Source organism: Mycteria americana, chromosome 7 (assembly GCF_035582795.1).
Source record: "Mycteria americana isolate JAX WOST 10 ecotype Jacksonville Zoo and Gardens chromosome 7, USCA_MyAme_1.0, whole genome shotgun sequence".
Taxonomy (NCBI): Eukaryota; Metazoa; Chordata; class Aves; order Ciconiiformes; family Ciconiidae; genus Mycteria; species Mycteria americana.
The window spans coordinates 20,841,734-20,860,081 of NC_134371.1; the positions used below are offsets into that span (position 1 = coordinate 20,841,734).

At 36.2% G+C, this 18,348-nt stretch overlaps 1 protein-coding gene across 1 annotated transcript in view; it reads left to right on the forward strand.

Annotated features, from left to right (window-relative positions):
- Window positions 1-17,743, forward strand: part of CUL3 (cullin 3) — a 58,343-nt gene extending 40,600 nt beyond the window's left edge. The window contains exons 8-16 of the mRNA XM_075507335.1: window positions 2,787-2,963; window positions 4,051-4,221; window positions 5,694-5,801; window positions 7,610-7,734; window positions 8,076-8,172; window positions 9,231-9,365; window positions 14,461-14,647; window positions 16,406-16,551; window positions 17,274-17,743. Coding sequence (XP_075363450.1) covers window positions 2,787-2,963; window positions 4,051-4,221; window positions 5,694-5,801; window positions 7,610-7,734; window positions 8,076-8,172; window positions 9,231-9,365; window positions 14,461-14,647; window positions 16,406-16,551; window positions 17,274-17,405 — 1,278 coding nt within the window. The 3' untranslated portion in view covers window positions 17,406-17,743. The remainder of the gene's footprint in view (window positions 1-2,786; window positions 2,964-4,050; window positions 4,222-5,693; window positions 5,802-7,609; window positions 7,735-8,075; window positions 8,173-9,230; window positions 9,366-14,460; window positions 14,648-16,405; window positions 16,552-17,273) is intronic.
- The last annotated feature ends 605 nt before the right edge of the window (window positions 17,744-18,348 follow it).

Here is an 18,348-nt window from a genome sequence, read left to right on the forward strand (position 1 = left end):
GAATTTTGCTTAAAATGTACATTTTCTGAATTTTATGATGTGTTTAGAACTCTTCTTTTACCTAAGTCGCTTGGAAAGTACATGCTTGGTTTTTGTGCTTTTGGTAGCTGCTTTTATTAAACAACATATGCAGGCTAATTATATAACTGCTTGGAACTTTTTGGATTATCCTAAATGATACTTGCCTCCAGAGTGAGTTGTATGTCTGCTGGCAAATAGCTTTATAGAGTCTATTTTGTTTAATTTTGTGTAATGTTAGCTATCAATGTTTATTGAGAGAAAAATCACATGACAGCATTTCATGGCAAGATTAACTGTGACTGAGAGGTGAATGTGTTATAAATCATAACGGATTACTTGCTTCATTCTCCGCCTCCCTGAGAAACAGAACACTTCTGCATGTTAGAAGACACAAGTGTTCTTTCTTGTTCTCCATCTCTCGCTAAGAAGTGATGTACCATTAATTTATCAAGATCACAAAATACACTTCAGGAGTGTTTGTCATCTTTTCTCTCCCATTGTCTCTCAGAAGACGGTTTTCAGTTTGCACATAAAATCTTTAGAGTTCATTGAACTTTAAGGAAATGTTTTTATAGCTGGAAGATGGTTTCTACTTAATGTGAAAATGTGTATTCATTGAATGTTAAGGTTTGTTTGTTTTGAATGTGTAGTTGAAGTCCTTGTGCCTGGTCTTTATGAGAAGCAATGCTGTATGTCTATCATCATCTCTGCTGTTTTGTTTGAAATCAATAACTTTGCTAGAACTGGTTACTATTATAAGAAGCCATTTGAGTATAAACACATTTTTGATTGGATTATTGATTTTCTGGCAATGCTGAAGCAAACTTCTTACCAAGCTTGGACAAGAATCACCTCTCCAAGGGTTGTTAAAAAGAAGAGAGAATGCCCTTTGAAATTTATTAGGTTTAATGATTAAGGGCTGTTATGTTTTTTGTGGTGGTATGATTTAAAAAAGAAAAAAAAAAAAGGCAAGTGATGTGGAAAATAAGTGTCTTGATTAATTGGAAGTAATTTTTCACTCCTTTTAAATCTTGCTGGACCTGAAGGGGTATCATAAAAAATTTAACTGAGAGAGAGTTAAAAAATTATAAAGATGCCGTTGATGTTTCCTGCTACAAAGGCAAATAGCATAATGAAGCTGAAGAAGACTTACAGCCATACTGCATGTGCTTTGGCAGAGCATGTACCCCAGCCATCTCATGAAGATGTCGTAGGGAAGGGATTGATATTTGATTACCGCTAAACCCCCAAACAGGTTTATCCTCCACTTCCATTGACATGATGGAAGAAGAGAAAAATGCTTGTGAATTGAGAAACCACCTCACTCTTCTCACCTCAGCCGTGTTCATCTGAATCTTTCAAGGACTTAAATAGCAGTAAGAAGACAGACAAGGAAGCTACATTATACCACCAAGAAAAAAACTTCATCATAGTCCAGCACTGCTTCTGCAACATGACATCACCAAACCCTGAGCATAATTGGTGAGATGATTGCAAAAGCATTGCCAGGGGATTAGATTTAAAACTACTTATAATAATTTGAAGGGATGTTGAAATGCTGTTGTAATTTAAGGTACTAACAGTTTCTCCTGTTTAACACCAGGTTGTTCAGATGGTGTACTCCTGGAGAGGAGGCATAAGCTAACCTTGGTAAACAGAGAGATAGTGGGATTTACTTTGAATTTAAAATTTCTAATACGCATTAATTAGCCTGTCTAAAGACCATTCCTTTAAGTGAGATGGTGAGTTCCTAAGAAACATTACTACTTCCTTGAGTAATTCTTGAATGGCTTCTTTAAGTAACCACATATAAATAATTTCTTAAGAAACCGAGGACTTTAAGATCACTTAACCTGGACAGTTTGTGGGCAGTTGTTATGCATGATAAATGAACTCGAGTGAAATTTTCTGCCCGCCCCCATTATATTGGAACCCTGTGTGCATCGTATATACTTAGCAAGGTGCTCAAGTGATTTTTAAGATGCTTCCCCCTTCTGCACCCAGTTGTTTTAACTCTGGGTGAAGATAGTGCAAACCCTAAAAATTATGTCAAGAATCTAATGGTTTAGCTCAGAGGAAGTGGTTCAGTTCAGGCCTGTGAACATCACACTGTGATAACTGGAGAGCTACTGCTTGTTTGTAACTTTCATATGTTCACAGTGACTCTTAAAGATCAGCAAGAAACATGCGACTAAATAATGCAGAACATGTCCCTGGATTGAAATTAGAGGGGGAAAAAAACCCTGACAAGATTAGGCCTGTTGTTGCAGTGTGTTTTCTCCTCAAATTTGCTTAGGAGCTCTAGGGATGCAGTTAATGGGTGCTTAGCCTCATCTTTCCCATATCCTGTATTTATGATAGTGACTTTGTCAGCGTTATTTGAAATAGAAAAGGCTTAACAAGTACAACAAATACCTCCTTTAAGTTGTGGATTTAAAAATATGGTAAATCAACCTGTTTAACAAGGGTGATTAAAAAACTTTCTAAATCTTTGAGTAGCCTATTACAGCAAACTGCACCAGTATTTGACACCAATATTTTAGCCAGTTCATCTGAAAATTCCTTCCATACAAGATTTATGGCAGCTGTAGGTATTTAAAAATGGAAATGAAATTTCAGATACTTTGTAACAATGCTGAACATAGAAAGCTTTGCAGAATCTCTGACTGTAGACATGGTCTTCACTACAGCTTCATCTCTTACTACTGTTTTACAGCTTGCAACTTCAAATCAATGAAAATGTTTATACTTTTTTTTTTTTAAAGGGTTTACTGGATTTGAAGAGTAGGTTTGACCGCTTTCTTCAAGAATCTTTCAATAATGATCGACTCTTCAAACAGACTATTGCGGGTGACTTTGAGTACTTCCTCAACCTCAACTCTAGGTCTCCAGAGTACCTCTCATTATTTATTGATGATAAGCTGAAAAAAGGAGTCAAGGGAGTAAGTATAAATTAAACTAAAAGATCATTCTCTTTGTTAACTTGGATCAGATTAAACTAAGCTACTTTTCCAAGAATGATTTTTATATTAAGATAAATGGCAGTACTGCCTTAAAAAAAAAAAACAACGCATATGTAACACATCTGAGCTTGTAACACTTTTAGATTCAAACTTACAGAAATATAAGGCACAAGGAGGTCTCAAGTTGTTGTGTGGCTTGTCCCCCATCTCTGAAGCAGTATACCTCGATTACTTCTGGCAGATACCCTCTCAAAAAACAAAATTAGATTGTAGTAGATTCTGCAGCTCCCTTCCTTTGAAACCTTAAATATCAGTTCCTTAAATATCTTTATAGTTTGGCAGTTATTCTCAATATCTAATAATTTCTTTCTAATATTAAGTCACTTGGGTAGAGGAAACAGTGCTGCTTTGTACTGCTTTTAAATAACAGAGGACTATTACCACACCTCTCTCTTCTAGCTTAAGTACAACTGTTTCCTTCAGTCTTGCCTCAGCTTGTTTCATGAAATTTTTTGAGGTACAGCACCTGGAACTGGACAGGATGGTTCAGCTGAGGCTTCAGTGGCTCTGAATAAAGCTGAATATTATTGCATGCATCTTATGCTTTGGGAATCAAATAGTAAATTATCTTTATTTATAAAATAAGTAATAATTGTATTTGTTGTGGCACTAGACAGGCTTAGCAAAATGAGTCTTAACATTTCAAAGCTTTCATTCCAAGCTGACTTTTCATATTCCTAATACTGGTTTCCATCTGTGCTTTTTTAAAAATACTTAAAAACTTATCCAGGAACTTTGCTATATTTACCAGGCATTGTACTTATCCATCGTCTCCCTTCTCCCTCACAATTGCTTTTCCCTCCATTTTAGATCTATTTCTTTCTCTGCTCTATTGAGTTTGTGCACTGTTCTTTTGGCTCTATCGTTCACATGTTGGACCAGTTTTGTTGGCTTCTTTATAAGCTACTGTTAGACTGTATGCTTGCTATGAATTACTTTTAAGTATTTAGGTTGTATAAGACACTTGTGCTAGAAAGTTAAAACCTGCAAATTATTTCTTTTACAGCTAACGGAGCAAGAAGTAGAAACTATATTGGATAAGGCAATGGTTTTATTTAGATTTATGCAAGAGAAAGATGTTTTTGAACGCTATTACAAGCAGCACTTGGCAAGAAGACTTCTCACAAACAAGAGTGTTTCAGATGACTCTGAGAAAAATATGATATCTAAATTAAAGGTAAGACAGTATCTGTATACTTTTTACTTCATTTTTTTCATAAACACATTTTTTCTGTTTTTACATAAGGGATATATAGATAACATATATCTTGATTGCTGTTAAATACAGATTTGATTTTAAAGCCCCAACAGAAAATACAAAAGGCTTTTCTGAATAATTTTGTGGAAATAAAAGGAAGGAAATACTGGAAAGCACCTGTGATGAGACAGCAATGTAGAAAACAACGCCCCCCCTGCCCCCCCAAATTTGTTAAGGCTTTCCAAATAAGAGGACAATTCCTGTTATCTAGTGACTGGATCTGAAGACAACACTGTGTTTTATCCTAGGTTTTCTGTTACTCACAGCAGAATTTTTTATTGCATGCATTGTTGTTTTTTAGTTGCCTTCATCTGCAGACTGGTGATAATGCTCAATTCCTTTTTGATTAAGTAGTTTGAGATAGATTGAAAAAAAAGATCTTCATATCAGTGTCTGGAAACAGGTTTTCCTTAGTTAGTTCAATTTACTGATTAAATAAACCAAGAGATGAAGAAAGTAAAGCCTAAAGGTGAACAGTCCTTGAAGCATGTTCTAATGCAGGTTCTTCCTAAGTGGCATGATAAATGGCTAGGGAACTTCCAAACCAGAGTGATTTGATCCTAAAAGAAACTTTACTGATCCTCATTTTTGACCTTCGTATTCTATCAGTGAGCAAAGCCTGTTTGCATCAGATTTCTCCAAATTATCAGCATTAATTCCAAATTACCAGTATTAATTCCTTCCCAATTACCTCTCCACCTGTTCTAGCCTGGTGATTTAGAAGGCACAGGGCATGCATTTGCAAGGTGAATCAGTGGACCAGAACTGCCCTCTTTTCTCATGTCTTTGCATAGTGATTAGGGTGCTGAAGCTAACATGCTTGCCTTTACCATGCACGTCAAAATACGTGTTAGAAATAGGCCCGAAGTCCTGTATGTGCAACTGAAATGCATGTGTTTGTGCACATGTATCTACACATGCATATGTTCCTGATTCTCAAACAGTCTAGTAATCTTACTTGGTAATCTGAAGTAAGCCTTTAAAATTATACACTCTGAGGACAACAGGGTTTTTTTCTGATACAAATAAAGATTTTTATTTCCCTTTACAGTATCATGCTAAAAAGCAGGTGAAAGTGTATATGCCTTGGTCTGATAAACTTTCACAGATTTTTTTTTTTTTTAAGATGAGATAGGAAGCTAAAGGAAACCAAAAATACAATAATGGAGAAAAGAGAAGGAAAGCAAGTTTTGATATGCGTAGGGTTAGAACCTTATATGAAAAATGAAACTTTTTTAAGTTCTGAAGGTAATGCAAATGGGAATCCCAGTAACCAAATGTACAGAAATAGCATTTTTATGAGATTTATAAACTAACTCTGTCTTGCCGTTCACATACCAGAAGCTCTGTTTTCATAGTGCTGGCACAACATGTTATTTCGTGTATTTTAGACTGAATGTGGATGTCAGTTCACGTCTAAACTGGAAGGAATGTTCAGGGACATGAGCATCTCAAACACGACGATGGATGAGTTCAGGCAGCATCTTCAGGCAACTGGGGTAAGAGTGTGGGGGTCTGTTAGCTTGTCCTTTTACTTCAGTACAAACCCTGGACCTATACCAAGGCTTGTGGGTTTTAATTTGTTAGTACACGCGTGTGGAAAGAAGGATGTTGTTAGCATCCTCAAATTATATCTCTCTTACTGTGTTTCTAGTCTTACAGATTTGTTAGTATTTCCCGAAATACGACAGTCCGTTCGAAGCCTGACCCTTGAGCAGTGCCAATTTGCTTGAGCAGTGCCAATTTCATGCCATAAACCCCTGTTTCAGCTTGTGTTGTATCGGCGTTCTTCTGAACGGGCTGTGCAGCAGGCGGCCCGCTGCCGAGCGGGGCGCGGGTGAGCGGCTCTTCCCGCTTGCGGCCGGCAGGGGGCGGGCGGCGGCCGCCTTCCCCGCCCAGCTGTGCCCGCCCAGCTGTGCCCCCCCGTGTGTGGTGTGAGGCATTCTAAATCCATGCTGTGTCCTGCTCTGGCTAAGACCAAAAGCATTCGGGAAACGGTTGCCATCTCAACGAATGTGTTTCAGTTCCAGATAAAGATATTTTCTGTATCCTTCTGTCTGCATTGATGGCCTTTCCCTACGTTTTGGCTGGAGGGAGAAAACTGTTGAAGCTTTTTTTTTTTTTAGATGATTCACAGATTAACTAGTTTTCTGTGTCTAAATGGCTGTTTGAATTTCTCTTGTGAGCCCCATGACATTGGTGATATGAAATTAGAAGCATAGCAGTAATGTTGGCTACAGAGCAACCTTTATAGGGGTCTTTACACACTTCTGCAAATTGTTCGTCTTAAACCTTAATGAAATTCAATCAAAGGGATTTCTGTGTAAGTAGCCTGTTACCGGTTTGTCTAGATTTTTCAGAAGTTTCCTTTGTTGATGCACACAGGCATTCAACACACACAATACAAAAACTTTTCCATAGTGCATGAAAATGCTACTCTGCTATTTAATACGGGAAGTTTCTGAGTTCATATGACAGTTTTTGACCTTCTAAAATATCATGTGCTCTATTTGTATGTAGTAAGTTTATAACAAGTTGGATATAGTATGCTTTGGTTTTTCTTGTCCATAATGTGTGTTCTTTGAAGGTGTTAGTTATACCTCCTAGAGCTGAAAGTAGTCAGTTTTAAGTTTAATAATATTCAGCTTAGTTGAGATACCTAGTGAGGATTACGCCTCACTGGTAGCCAGATGTTTATCACCGACTAACACAACTACTTTATGATCAGCACTTCAGTTGTAGAATGTTTCCTAACCAGTGGTGAATATTTATGGTAATGACTGTCTTTAGGGAAAGTGGCTAGGTTGTGTGTGTGGAAGTAAGTAACTGTTTACATTGCAGTCCAGAGGTAAATTGCAGGAAAAGCTCCCTATGGTTTAACATTAGATATTAAGTATTTACTCTCTGCTTCCAGAGAGTAAATTTATAAACGGTTAGTTTGAAGCGGATAGATTTAGCAACCTGGCTTTACTGTATGTCATCAAAAACCTGTTTAGAAAGAATTGTTACATGTATTACGAGTTCTGTGTATGATCACAGGCATTTCATTCTTCGTTGAGAATTTATTTTGTTAAATTCTGTACAGTCTTAAATGCCAGAGGGGAATAACATGGAGGATTTTTTGCTGTACCGTCTACTCTGATAGTGATGAATTCATTTGTCTGGCTTTGTAAAAATAATATTTATAGATATATGTCTATTTTTTTCTTAGTCTGTGAAAATTCTATACATTCTACACTGATACAGAAAAATGGTGAAATGTGATCCTCTTTTAAAATAGTGGATGTTTTCTTCCAATCATCTTTAGGTCTCATTAGGTGGTGTTGATCTTACAGTGCGGGTCCTCACAACAGGTTACTGGCCTACTCAGTCAGCCACACCAAAGTGCAACATCCCTCCAGCTCCCAGACATGCTTTTGAAATATTTAGAAGGTATGTATTAAAACAGATTTTTAGGTAGAGGTTTTAAGGAGAAACTTTCTAAACTTAACTTACAGGTATGTTTTACCATTAGAGTTAAAGACATGCTAGCATACCACTCTTCTTCCATTCATGTGAAAATTAGAGAATGCACTAGTCACATTATGAGGCTTGAGTTTTTGGGAGCTTTTAATTAGAATTCTAACAAGAGGTAATGTTTTGAAAAAGCAAAAGTTAGAAATTTTTTAGTGTCCTTAATGGCTATGAAAACTCTATGTAACTGTTTAAAGCAATTTCTCCTTAGATACAAAATGTGAACTATGTACTAAGTTTTTGATTCAATTATATTACAGATTTTATCTAGCCAAACATAGTGGGCGACAGCTGACACTCCAACATCATATGGGTTCTGCAGATCTCAATGCCACTTTCTACGGGCCTGTTAAAAAGGTAAAGTATCAAGATTATGAAAATATGGTATCTTTTTTAAAAGTAAGCAAATGCACATTTGTAATAATTTCAGCATTTTGTAAAATAAGAGCTTACCCATTAATAATATAAGAAAAAGATGCCTTCCATCGGCTTTATAGTCTGATTCTTCCTTTGTAGCAGTTTTGGTTTGACTTTCCCCCCCCCCCTCTAAATCTAATCTGAATGCATCACTCAGCATCACCTCTTCGTTACCTCGTAGAAAAGTAGTAATTTGACCTTGAAGAGACATCAATGGTTTGATGTGCTTTGGGGTTTTTTGACTGTGAATCAGTCAAAAGTGAAATGAAACTTGGTTCTCTTTAGAGTAATTTCTGTTAATGTGAAAAAGTGTTGTTAAGCCAAGTTTAGCCTGCTTTTCATATGCAGAGTGCTAGCAATGTAGACAACACTTTTTCAAACATGAGAATCTTAGTAGAGTTTATAGAAGTACAATGTTTAATGTTTATGTATACAAGAAAATAATTTGCTAGTGATTTAGACCAGTTCTAAAATGCTAAGCTAGAGGTAGTAATGGCATGATGCTTGGGAATATAGAAGGCAAAGCAAAATGAAAATAAAATTTTTATACTGTAAAGTATTAATAATGTGCATTTGTGAGGATGTTAAAATTGTATTACTGTAGGATAAACATTTTTATAGTTTTAAAGATAAGAGTAAGAAAACTGGAGGATGGGCAAGTAGTGGAACAGGAGCCAGAGAGGTGGTGGAGTCTCCGTCCTTGGAGATGCTCAGTATTTGACTGGACACAGCCCTGAGCATCCTGCTCTAGACGGTCTGGCTTTGAGTGGTGGCTGGACTGTGGGACCTACAGAGGTGCCTCCAACCTCAGTCACCCTGTGATTCTAAGACAGCTACTGGAGAGACATCCTGTTTACACCACCAGGTGTATACTATTCTATCACTTGCATAGTCTGATCTCCTAGATAACTATTTCATCATATAACTTTCATCTTACTGAGGGTAAAGTATTTTGCAGTGAAGAATAATCTAATAGTAGTTTTGTAATTTTAAAATAGGAAGATGGCTCAGAGGTTGGCGTAGGAGGTGCCCAAGTAACTGGCTCAAATACACGGAAGCACATATTGCAAGTCTCCACCTTCCAGATGACGATATTAATGCTCTTTAACAACAGAGAAAAATATACATTTGAGGTAAGCATTGTGGTTTTCTCACCTGATTTTAAATAACTGTTTCAGGCACTTTCTTGTCCTCTCAAATAGACCTTTGAAGATCAGGTGCCTCTCATTCTATTTGAGTGTGGATCAGGCCAATAAATACAGGAAGCAGATCATTAGCAATGCATCTAGGAAACAGTTGTAGGGGAGGAAATTATTTGGGAACAGAAGTTTTCAGAATTGAAGAGTTGTGAGTGTGGTTATACCTAGGCCATAGAGCTTTAGAAAAGCTGAAGTTGGAATGCAGCAGGTGGCTCCATTTGCTCATTTTGTCTTTGAGAAACTGGATTTAGAGGCCAAAGGGTGGAGAAGGGTTTGTATCCTGAATTCTTAAACACTGAAGTGCTTAAACTGGCAGGCTGGAGTGAGCTGTTGGATGAATCAAAACTTTCATCCCTTGTCTGAGTTGGTGAGCCAGAAAGGGCAATGAAGAAGGTTCACATAGATTCTTGACAAGGAGACTAGAGGGGCATTGCTGGGAAAGGTTGAATTGGTCAGCTGATAGATGATGGTGAAGAAGCCTTTGGGAGTGGAGGAGGATTCTGTGCTATGAGGTTTGAGCATTATATTGTTAATGTCAATTAATAGTTTTGTTTTAGATGTTATCTTCTGTTTGAGAGAGCATTGGCAGCATTGAAAAGCATTATGAGTACAGTTTGAAACAGTGGATTTCCAGGTTTTCTCATCTACTTTTGACTGTGCTATGCATAGTAATCATTTGCCTTTTTGTTTGGATTTTGTTTTCAGCTTATTTGGCCTACTTCTAGGCTGTTAATGAAGAATGTTTCTTTGAAACGGTCTCAGTTGGGATTAAGGAAGACGGGGTTTGATAAGAGGCTCTTAATAAACTGCTCATAGTTCAGAAAAAGATTATTTTAGAGCACAGCAAGTCCTGTATGTTGAGAAATCTTATTGCAGGAGCATTAGAGCTTTGAGTACTTTCTCTGCAGAATACTTGAGGGGGAGGTGGAAGAGCGGGACTTAACAGCTCATTTTTTTTCTTGAAGTTGGTATTGAAATTGGGCTGGTGGCTACCGTATTCTACAAAACTGTAGGCTTTATGAATAGTAGAGCCTTACCCGTATATGAATAAATAATACTTGGTAGAGCAGTGAAAAATACAATTTTTAATACGTGCTCTAAATTATAGTTTATTTTACTAAGACCAGATGATAGAGAAATATGTCTATGTGCTTTTAGGTTGTGTATATTTTGTTTATATCTGGTTGGAGTTCTTAAACTCTTATTTTGTGTCCCACTGTAACTAAAACATTAAGAAGGCATATTTGTTTTGTTTGGTTTCTTTGGTGAAGTGTGTGGGAGTTGTCTTTAACTCCAGCCAGGAAAGCTTATGAAAACTTAAGAGTAGAATGAATTTTATCTTTGTTCATTGATTATTGAATACCATCATTAATTGCTGAGTGCTGGGCAACTGTTATTTCTCTGTCATATCAAATGTGAGTGCTTTAACTGCAGTATAGCATGAGATGACTTGTGTGTGCTTGTGTAAGCATAAAACTGTCTGATATACAAGTGTTTCTGCAGATTCACAGCTGAACAGAGTAATTTGAAGTTGCCTTCACAGTTGAAGAGACTTTGCTCTTTTGTTTTGTGTTCAGTGTATTAATTGCCAACTTGACGAGATCCTCACAATAAGACTAATAGCCATTAAGCCATGTGATTGAGAGACAAATGAGATGATGATGATGCAAAAATTGTGCATAAGATGCTACAGAAACTTAACAGATTATTGCATAGCAAAATTCCATCACAAAAGTGTATGACTTTATTATATTCCTATACAGCAATGTTTTATTTATATATGCAAAAGAACTGGTGGCCATATGGGTCTAGGTTAATGCTACTTGAATCTAAGAGGCAGGGTCTTCATGCAAGCCTTCAAAGAATGCTAATTTTTTTTGAAGAAATCAATTTATTCTAATCAAGTCTCCTCTAATACTCAGCATATTTTTCTGGTAGTTTACAGTACATCTCAGTATTTTAAAAGGTGAAATGCACAATTTTTTAATGATGACATCAAAAATATGGGGAAAACTTTTGGTTCTTTCTTTAGGTTTAACAAACAAGAAATACAAATGTGACTAGTAGAAGTAAACTTGTTGAATAATTCCACAAAAATGAGAGATTAGAACTTAAAACTGGCTTACCTGTTTTCTCTTTTGCCAGTCTCTGCTTTGGAAGATATAAAAATTGAAGTCTCTAAATAAAAATATTTTTTTTTTTTTGTCATTTCAACAAAATGACATAATGTTTTTCCTTCTAATATCGTTCTGCACGTTTTCCTTCTAATAAACTTTTTTCTTGTGTAGAACTGGACAGAGGCAGTTCCATGCCTAGAATAATCTCTTTTGTAGCCTCCAGATAGAGCTCACCTGGTAATATTTTTAGAACTAAGATTGTGTAATGGGTACTGCTCTTGTGTACAACTCTAGTGTGGTCTTTAAAATAAGGCATTTTTGGAGATGGGGAAAAAACTTACCAATTTTTCACTGTTACATCAAATGTCTATATCAAAATATGTTTAGAAAAATTATATGCTACAGACTGAAGGAAAAAGAGAGCACAGGAACATCTGTTATCCCCATTTACATTCATAGCTGTACTTTTTCATCCAACTTGAAGTTTTTGCTTTCTTCTGAGGCAGCATATTGCAGTGCAGTTCTTTCTGTGGTTCTTATTTTAATGCTAGCTTAAATTCTGAAACCCAAATGGTTTGCATACGGTAGTGGCTGAATTGGAATGCTACAGAGTGAAGTAAAATCAACACAGAAATACATAGTGGTTAGTATAAGTATGTTTAGCATCAAAAGAACTCAGGTTCCATTTTAGGTCTTTGTTTCACTTTCATCAAAAGCAGAGTATATATTTTTCGTTGTAGAAGTGATTTAGTTTTGAAAGGATTAATTTTAGGTGTTGATCAAAAATTAAAGTTTGGGAGCCTGCATATCACAGGCATTAATTACATCATTAATAAGCTGGATTTGGTTTGTAGCCATGAGGCTTTACATTTTACCCAAGTCCTAAAATCTAAGTGTCACCTTCCTTTGGTTTGTTAAATTTATGCTGATCAATCCATTTCAGTAAGACTTTTTGTTTGTGACCATGTAAAGGATTATAGCGTTTTGGGGGTTTCTTAATACTACTTTGTGCCGGATCCGGAAAAAATGCGTGAAGGTGACAATTGTTATTTTAAATGAAGCAACAAATGAAGAAATAGTAAATTTCTGTGAGCTGCTTCGGAAGAGGCATTTTGATACTAGCAAATAGTTAAAATATGTGAATATATGTCACTTATTTCAAATACTGTGAATATTTCTGAATGCATTATGCTAAGAATACTCTTAAACTTAAGAAACACTTTATTATTTCCCAATCATCCATAAGCGGTAGGTATCAAAAATTCTGAATTTTTTTAATTTTAGACTTACTGATTATTATTTTTAATTTACCTTATTCAAATGAAATTGAACTCGTGTCAAAAATACAATTTCACATGATTTCACGTAAAGTCAACATTGTACATGTAACGTTGGGTCTCTAGTTGAAAAGTAAGGCATATTCTGTCTGTGCCTTGGCATCACAGAGACCTGGTAGTGAGATGTATATGAGATACACTGTAATTAATGACAGATTCAGAGTAGAGACCAGTACATCCAAATTATTTTTATTGCATGTTGTCAGTGGTGGATTACCACAGAAGAGTGGCATTTTTTTCTGGATTGATTTTAAAAAACTTGAGTACGTACACTCAAGAAATAACATCATTTAATAGAACTTAGTTGTACTCTGAAGTTTGTTTGTTTGTTTGGTTTTTTTTTTTCTTGTCACTGTTTAAAGAACTTTTAACAAGTTCTTTATAGTTCTTTACAGATCTTAGCATTTTGGTCACTGGGAGTTGTTACTGCTGCTTTTAGCCTGAAGGTCATCAGTTTGACTTGTGTGCCATAAGCATTAGGAATTTATGGGGACAGTGGAAGAGCTTGATACTGCTCTTGGAACTGAAGGTGGGGAAGCCGGGAAAGTGACAGCTCTTGTGGACAGTTACATGTCTGTGAGGTTTGGTTTTTTTCTGTTTGGTAGTTTAATCTTTAGCTGCTAGAGGTCCCTCGAGAGTCTGAATGGGAATGTGAAATCAGAGATGTCTGCAGTTTCCTCTAACTAGAAAAAGGATGAAAATAGAGATAAGGCTAAAATGAACTTCTAATGAGTGGGAGCTCAGTAAACAAGTTAGGTTTGAGGAAGCAGTAGTAGTTGGCCTACTCATAGAGGATGTTAAGACATCGTTCTGCATCCAGTATAATTTGCTTACTAACTCATGAGCACTGGTGACTTGCCTAACATGCAGCTCTCAGCTGAACTCTTAAGAATACTGACAGAGGTGCAACAAGTTATGGACATGTTTTTATAAACATTCTTCTGCAAAGTTCATACATTTGCTGCATTATGATGGGGGTTTTTTGTATTTCACCTGGAGAAGTCCTAGCCAAGGGCATTTGGGCTTTAAATAAATTGTTTCAAGTTATTCAGAAAGGAGGTGTATTAATCTAGGCTATTTCTATGCTACTGTGAAACTAGGCACTGTTTGCTTCCATTTGTAAAGATCTTATTTTCAACAGTGCTGCTGAATGCAAAAGCATTTACACAGTTCTGCATCAGGAATGCTCAGGAACATCATGGATGTTTTCCATCACTGAGTTACTTAGAAGGTTTGGTTTCACTCTGTTCAGCAAATGTTGGAGACAGCGAACAAAGCCTTCTCAAAAATTATGGTGAAATGAAACAGCTGATTATTCATTCTTCTATTTTCAGCTCATGGTGACTATTTACTTGACAGAATTCACTGTGCATTGACCCAGGTGGATCATTTTGTATAGTACATATTGAGACTTCACTACTGAATGAATTCTAACCTTTCAAGCCTCACAACTGTCATAGTAGTGTTATTTTGCACTTTTGAAGGTAGACATTTCAAGCAATCAGTGCTGCTGTTTGCAAAACATGATACTTATTTCTGCCATAGCCATAAACTAATTAAGGTATTTTTCTTTAGGAAATTCAACAAGAAACCGATATCCCCGAAAGAGAACTGGTTAGAGCCCTACAGTCCCTTGCATGTGGCAAACCAACACAACGTGTTCTTACAAAAGAGCCTAAATCAAAAGAAATAGAAAATGGTCATATATTTACAGTGAATGATCAGTTCACATCTAAACTACACAGAGTCAAGATTCAGACGGGTAAGTGAGCTTTATATTCTACTGTCTTGCAGTCCCAAAACTGCCTTAAAATGTCAAATTATCTTTTGCAGGATTGATGTCCATACAAGTAAAAGGAAGAGAGTAATACTTTTTTTTTTTTGTTGATGATTGGTTGCATCAAAATGAAAATTTAAATACTGAGAAAAGTGTGGAAGTCATAGTTAAGCCTTTTACTTAACAAAATTTGTAGTTATCTCTTAACAGGAAATGTTGAAAGAGAAATAAAATTCAAATTAAATAGTAAAATTAAAAATATGCTACTGATTGATTCAGAAATAGGAAAATTGTGTCATAAGTTGCTGTACTGCTGTGAAATTGAGTGGTGTTTTTAGCCCACGATACAACAGCCATTTCCAAGTGCCAGGTAGCTATAATGTTTTTGAGCAATGATTTGGGTTTAACAAATAAGAGAAGCTGATTGGTACATACCACTTCATTAGCTCATCAAAGTGCTGGTTTGTGTTATGCATGGGTAATGCTGAGAGCTTTTGTCTAGAAAGCTCTCTGGAAATAATTTCTCAGTTGTAGCATTGCTGTGGATACAACTCATAGAGTGTTTTGGAAGATTCTTAGTTTTCGTACACCTAAAAATATTTTCTGACTTTGCAAATCTCAGTACATAAAATATACAGCACCATTGGCAGTGTTTTAAGTGCAACATTGGTGATTCACATGCTGTTTGTTGCACGTAATATGACTTGTTGGGCTTCTTTGCAGCCCGCTGTGTCCGGGGATGTAAGCATGTAAAACCCAGTAGTACCTACATACATTACACTGCGTGTATCCCTCTGCACAAGTGATAACTAGACTGTCTTCATGCGCATGCAGAGTGCTATGGTGTCAACGCATTTGCCATGTCTGGAGAATTTTTCTGGTGAGCCGGAGCGCAGCAGCCAAATGAGGATGTTGAGAACCCTCTGATCAGGGCCCAAGGCACTTCCCTGGCATAATTACAGTAAATTCTGTAGACAACTGTTTGAGCTTTAGTGGAATTCTGCTTGTTCATTTCCACTCCACAAATGTCTGTGAATGGGGAATATGATTTGGGGTTCAAGATGGTTTTAGAACAAATTTTATACTTGTGATTTTATGTTTCTGTCTTACACAGAAGACTTCTTATGTGAATCTCTTTAAAACATAAGCACTTGGGGCTTTTGAGTGAAGAAGGGCAGGGGGGAAAGTGGTATGGTAGTGTGGGAGGAGGGCTGGGTTATAATGATGCTTGGGTGAAAGGGTAAGAAAAGCTAGACATAAGGACAGAAATAAAGCATAAATAGAAGAGAACAGAATACAAAGAATATAATTCAGTTGGAGAGGATAAAGTTGGACTATTTCTTCTGACTGAAATTTTAAAGTATTTCACTAGTTCGTGAAGTAAATTTTCAATCCTTTTTCTATTTTAATTAATGGATTATTTGCTATATTAAAGAGAAGAATATTTAATGGGAGCATGGGGGTTAGTGGTGCTTGTAAGCAGATTTGAATACTGTTCAAATTTTAACATAGCAATAATTAAATAACACGTTGTTACCTTGTCAGTTGCTATCAAAATGTGCCAGAAATTGTCAATATGTTCTTGTGGCTGCTTTTCATAAAAAAAATCAAGTTTGAGAATGTCAAAACTCAGGAAAATATAATAACTTGATGTCTACATGAAATAAATAGTGACGCTAACACACAATGAAATTAATTTTTAATTTTGCTAACATACTTTACATTCTCTTTCTTTCCTTTAAGTTGCTGCCAAACAAGGAGAATCTGATCCAGAAAGGAAAGAAACAAGGCAGAAAGTAGATGATGACAGAAAACATGAGATAGAAGCTGCTATAGTTCGGATAATGAAATCTAGGAAGAAGATGCAACACAATGTGCTAGTAGCAGAGGTATACTTGTACACAGTTTTGATATAGGCTCGGGAATTCTTTTTGCTTTTCCTATTAATTCATGAAAGATACACAGCTCTTACTAACATGATTCTGAAAGGCTTTTGAGGGATGCTGTATTTAATCCATCCTTTTTTTTTTCTCCCTGTCTATCTGAAGACATTTAAATCTTTACCCTTCGGTTTATGATTTACTCATGGGTATATCTAATTTTCCTTCCTCCTTTTAGTGCTATTATGATGTTATCAAATTCCTTGAAGTAAGAGTTGGCAACAAAAACCACTACTTAATTATTTTCTGCTTTGATCTTGTTACTGACTGTTGGGTCCAGGTTTGAGAGATCTGAGCTCTTAGCAGAGAGAGAAAGAGTTCTGCTGCTCTTAACTCCTAAGTTCTGACCGCTTCAGGAATAGTACTTAGTGGTTTCCACATAAAATAGTATTTTCAACTCTTGAGCTTCCTTAGGGCTGTGAAATTGAGAGGATTCTTTGGTTGTGACTGTCCCTCTGTAGAGGGTCAGTACTTTGAATCATACCCCAAAGTGAGCAAGCAACTGATGGGGGGAAAAAAACTGTCAGAAGTTTGCAGGCTATTTCTTACGCTTCATGGTTGTAGCCAGCCCTGTCTAAATATATTTTTCTGATTATTTTGGTCAGTTAGGATACTTAATGATCTTACTTGCCTGGTGATCTTATATTATTGGTTTTGATCTTATGTTTTAGGTAACTCAGCAGCTGAAGGCCCGATTCTTACCAAGTCCAGTTGTTATTAAAAAACGTATTGAAGGACTTATTGAGAGAGAATATTTGGCACGAACACCTGAGGATCGCAAAGTATACACTTACGTAGCATAAAATGCGTTCAGAAAATTTGATTTATTCTTGGACTATACTCTTCGCATGAACTGGGAAGTTCTTTTAAATCATTAATATTAAGACGACCATCTCTTCTATTAAATTACAATACATGTTCTAGACCATTCAGATCAAGCCTTTTACTCCTTTTGAGAGTTTTCAACATCAATTGATTGAGCTTCAGGCTTTTCAACGTTATCCCTGTAGAAATCATCCTTACAATTCTTCGGGAAAATGTGAATGTGCCGCGTTTGTTTTCAATACTGTATGAAAACAGAAAAATAAAAACAAATTTAGAAAATACAGCTCATTTAAAAAATAAAATTGTTGGAATTTCATTTCCCCAGATCTTCAGTGTTGATGTAAATGTGTTTCTGTAGTGTTGCTTAGCACTTCGCGCATTGTATAAGTTGGGTTTAAAAGAAACCACAACTGGTAAGGCAAAATTCCCAGTTATATTGCTCTGCTTCAAATGTTTCTTTAACTAGCCATGTTTAATTTAAATATTTGGTAATTTTTTGAAGACCCAAGAAGACAACTTGAGCATGTTTCACTCTTCCAGCTGCACTCACTGTTCCAACAACATGAATCGGGAACTTCTCGGGGCTCAGAAAAGACCATAATAATTTTGGCTTTCCCTTCTGTAATTTGAGTTCTTCTAAATTAAACTCTATATTGATTAGGTTTGTTCTGGTTTCTTTATAGGAAAAAGGAAAAGATTTTAGTGTGTATAAACTGTATAATAATTTTTGCTGTTGTACTCACTGCTGATGGTGGATTGTACAGGGCGATGTTTTTATTTCACTAAATGTAGACAAAATAAAATAAATGGATTTAGTGTACACAAACAACTAATTCAAGTGTGTTAGAGTACAGGGTTGACAATGTTTTGGAACTAAATACTGTCCCCTGGGGAAACGTACTGGGATTATATTTTGTTAAT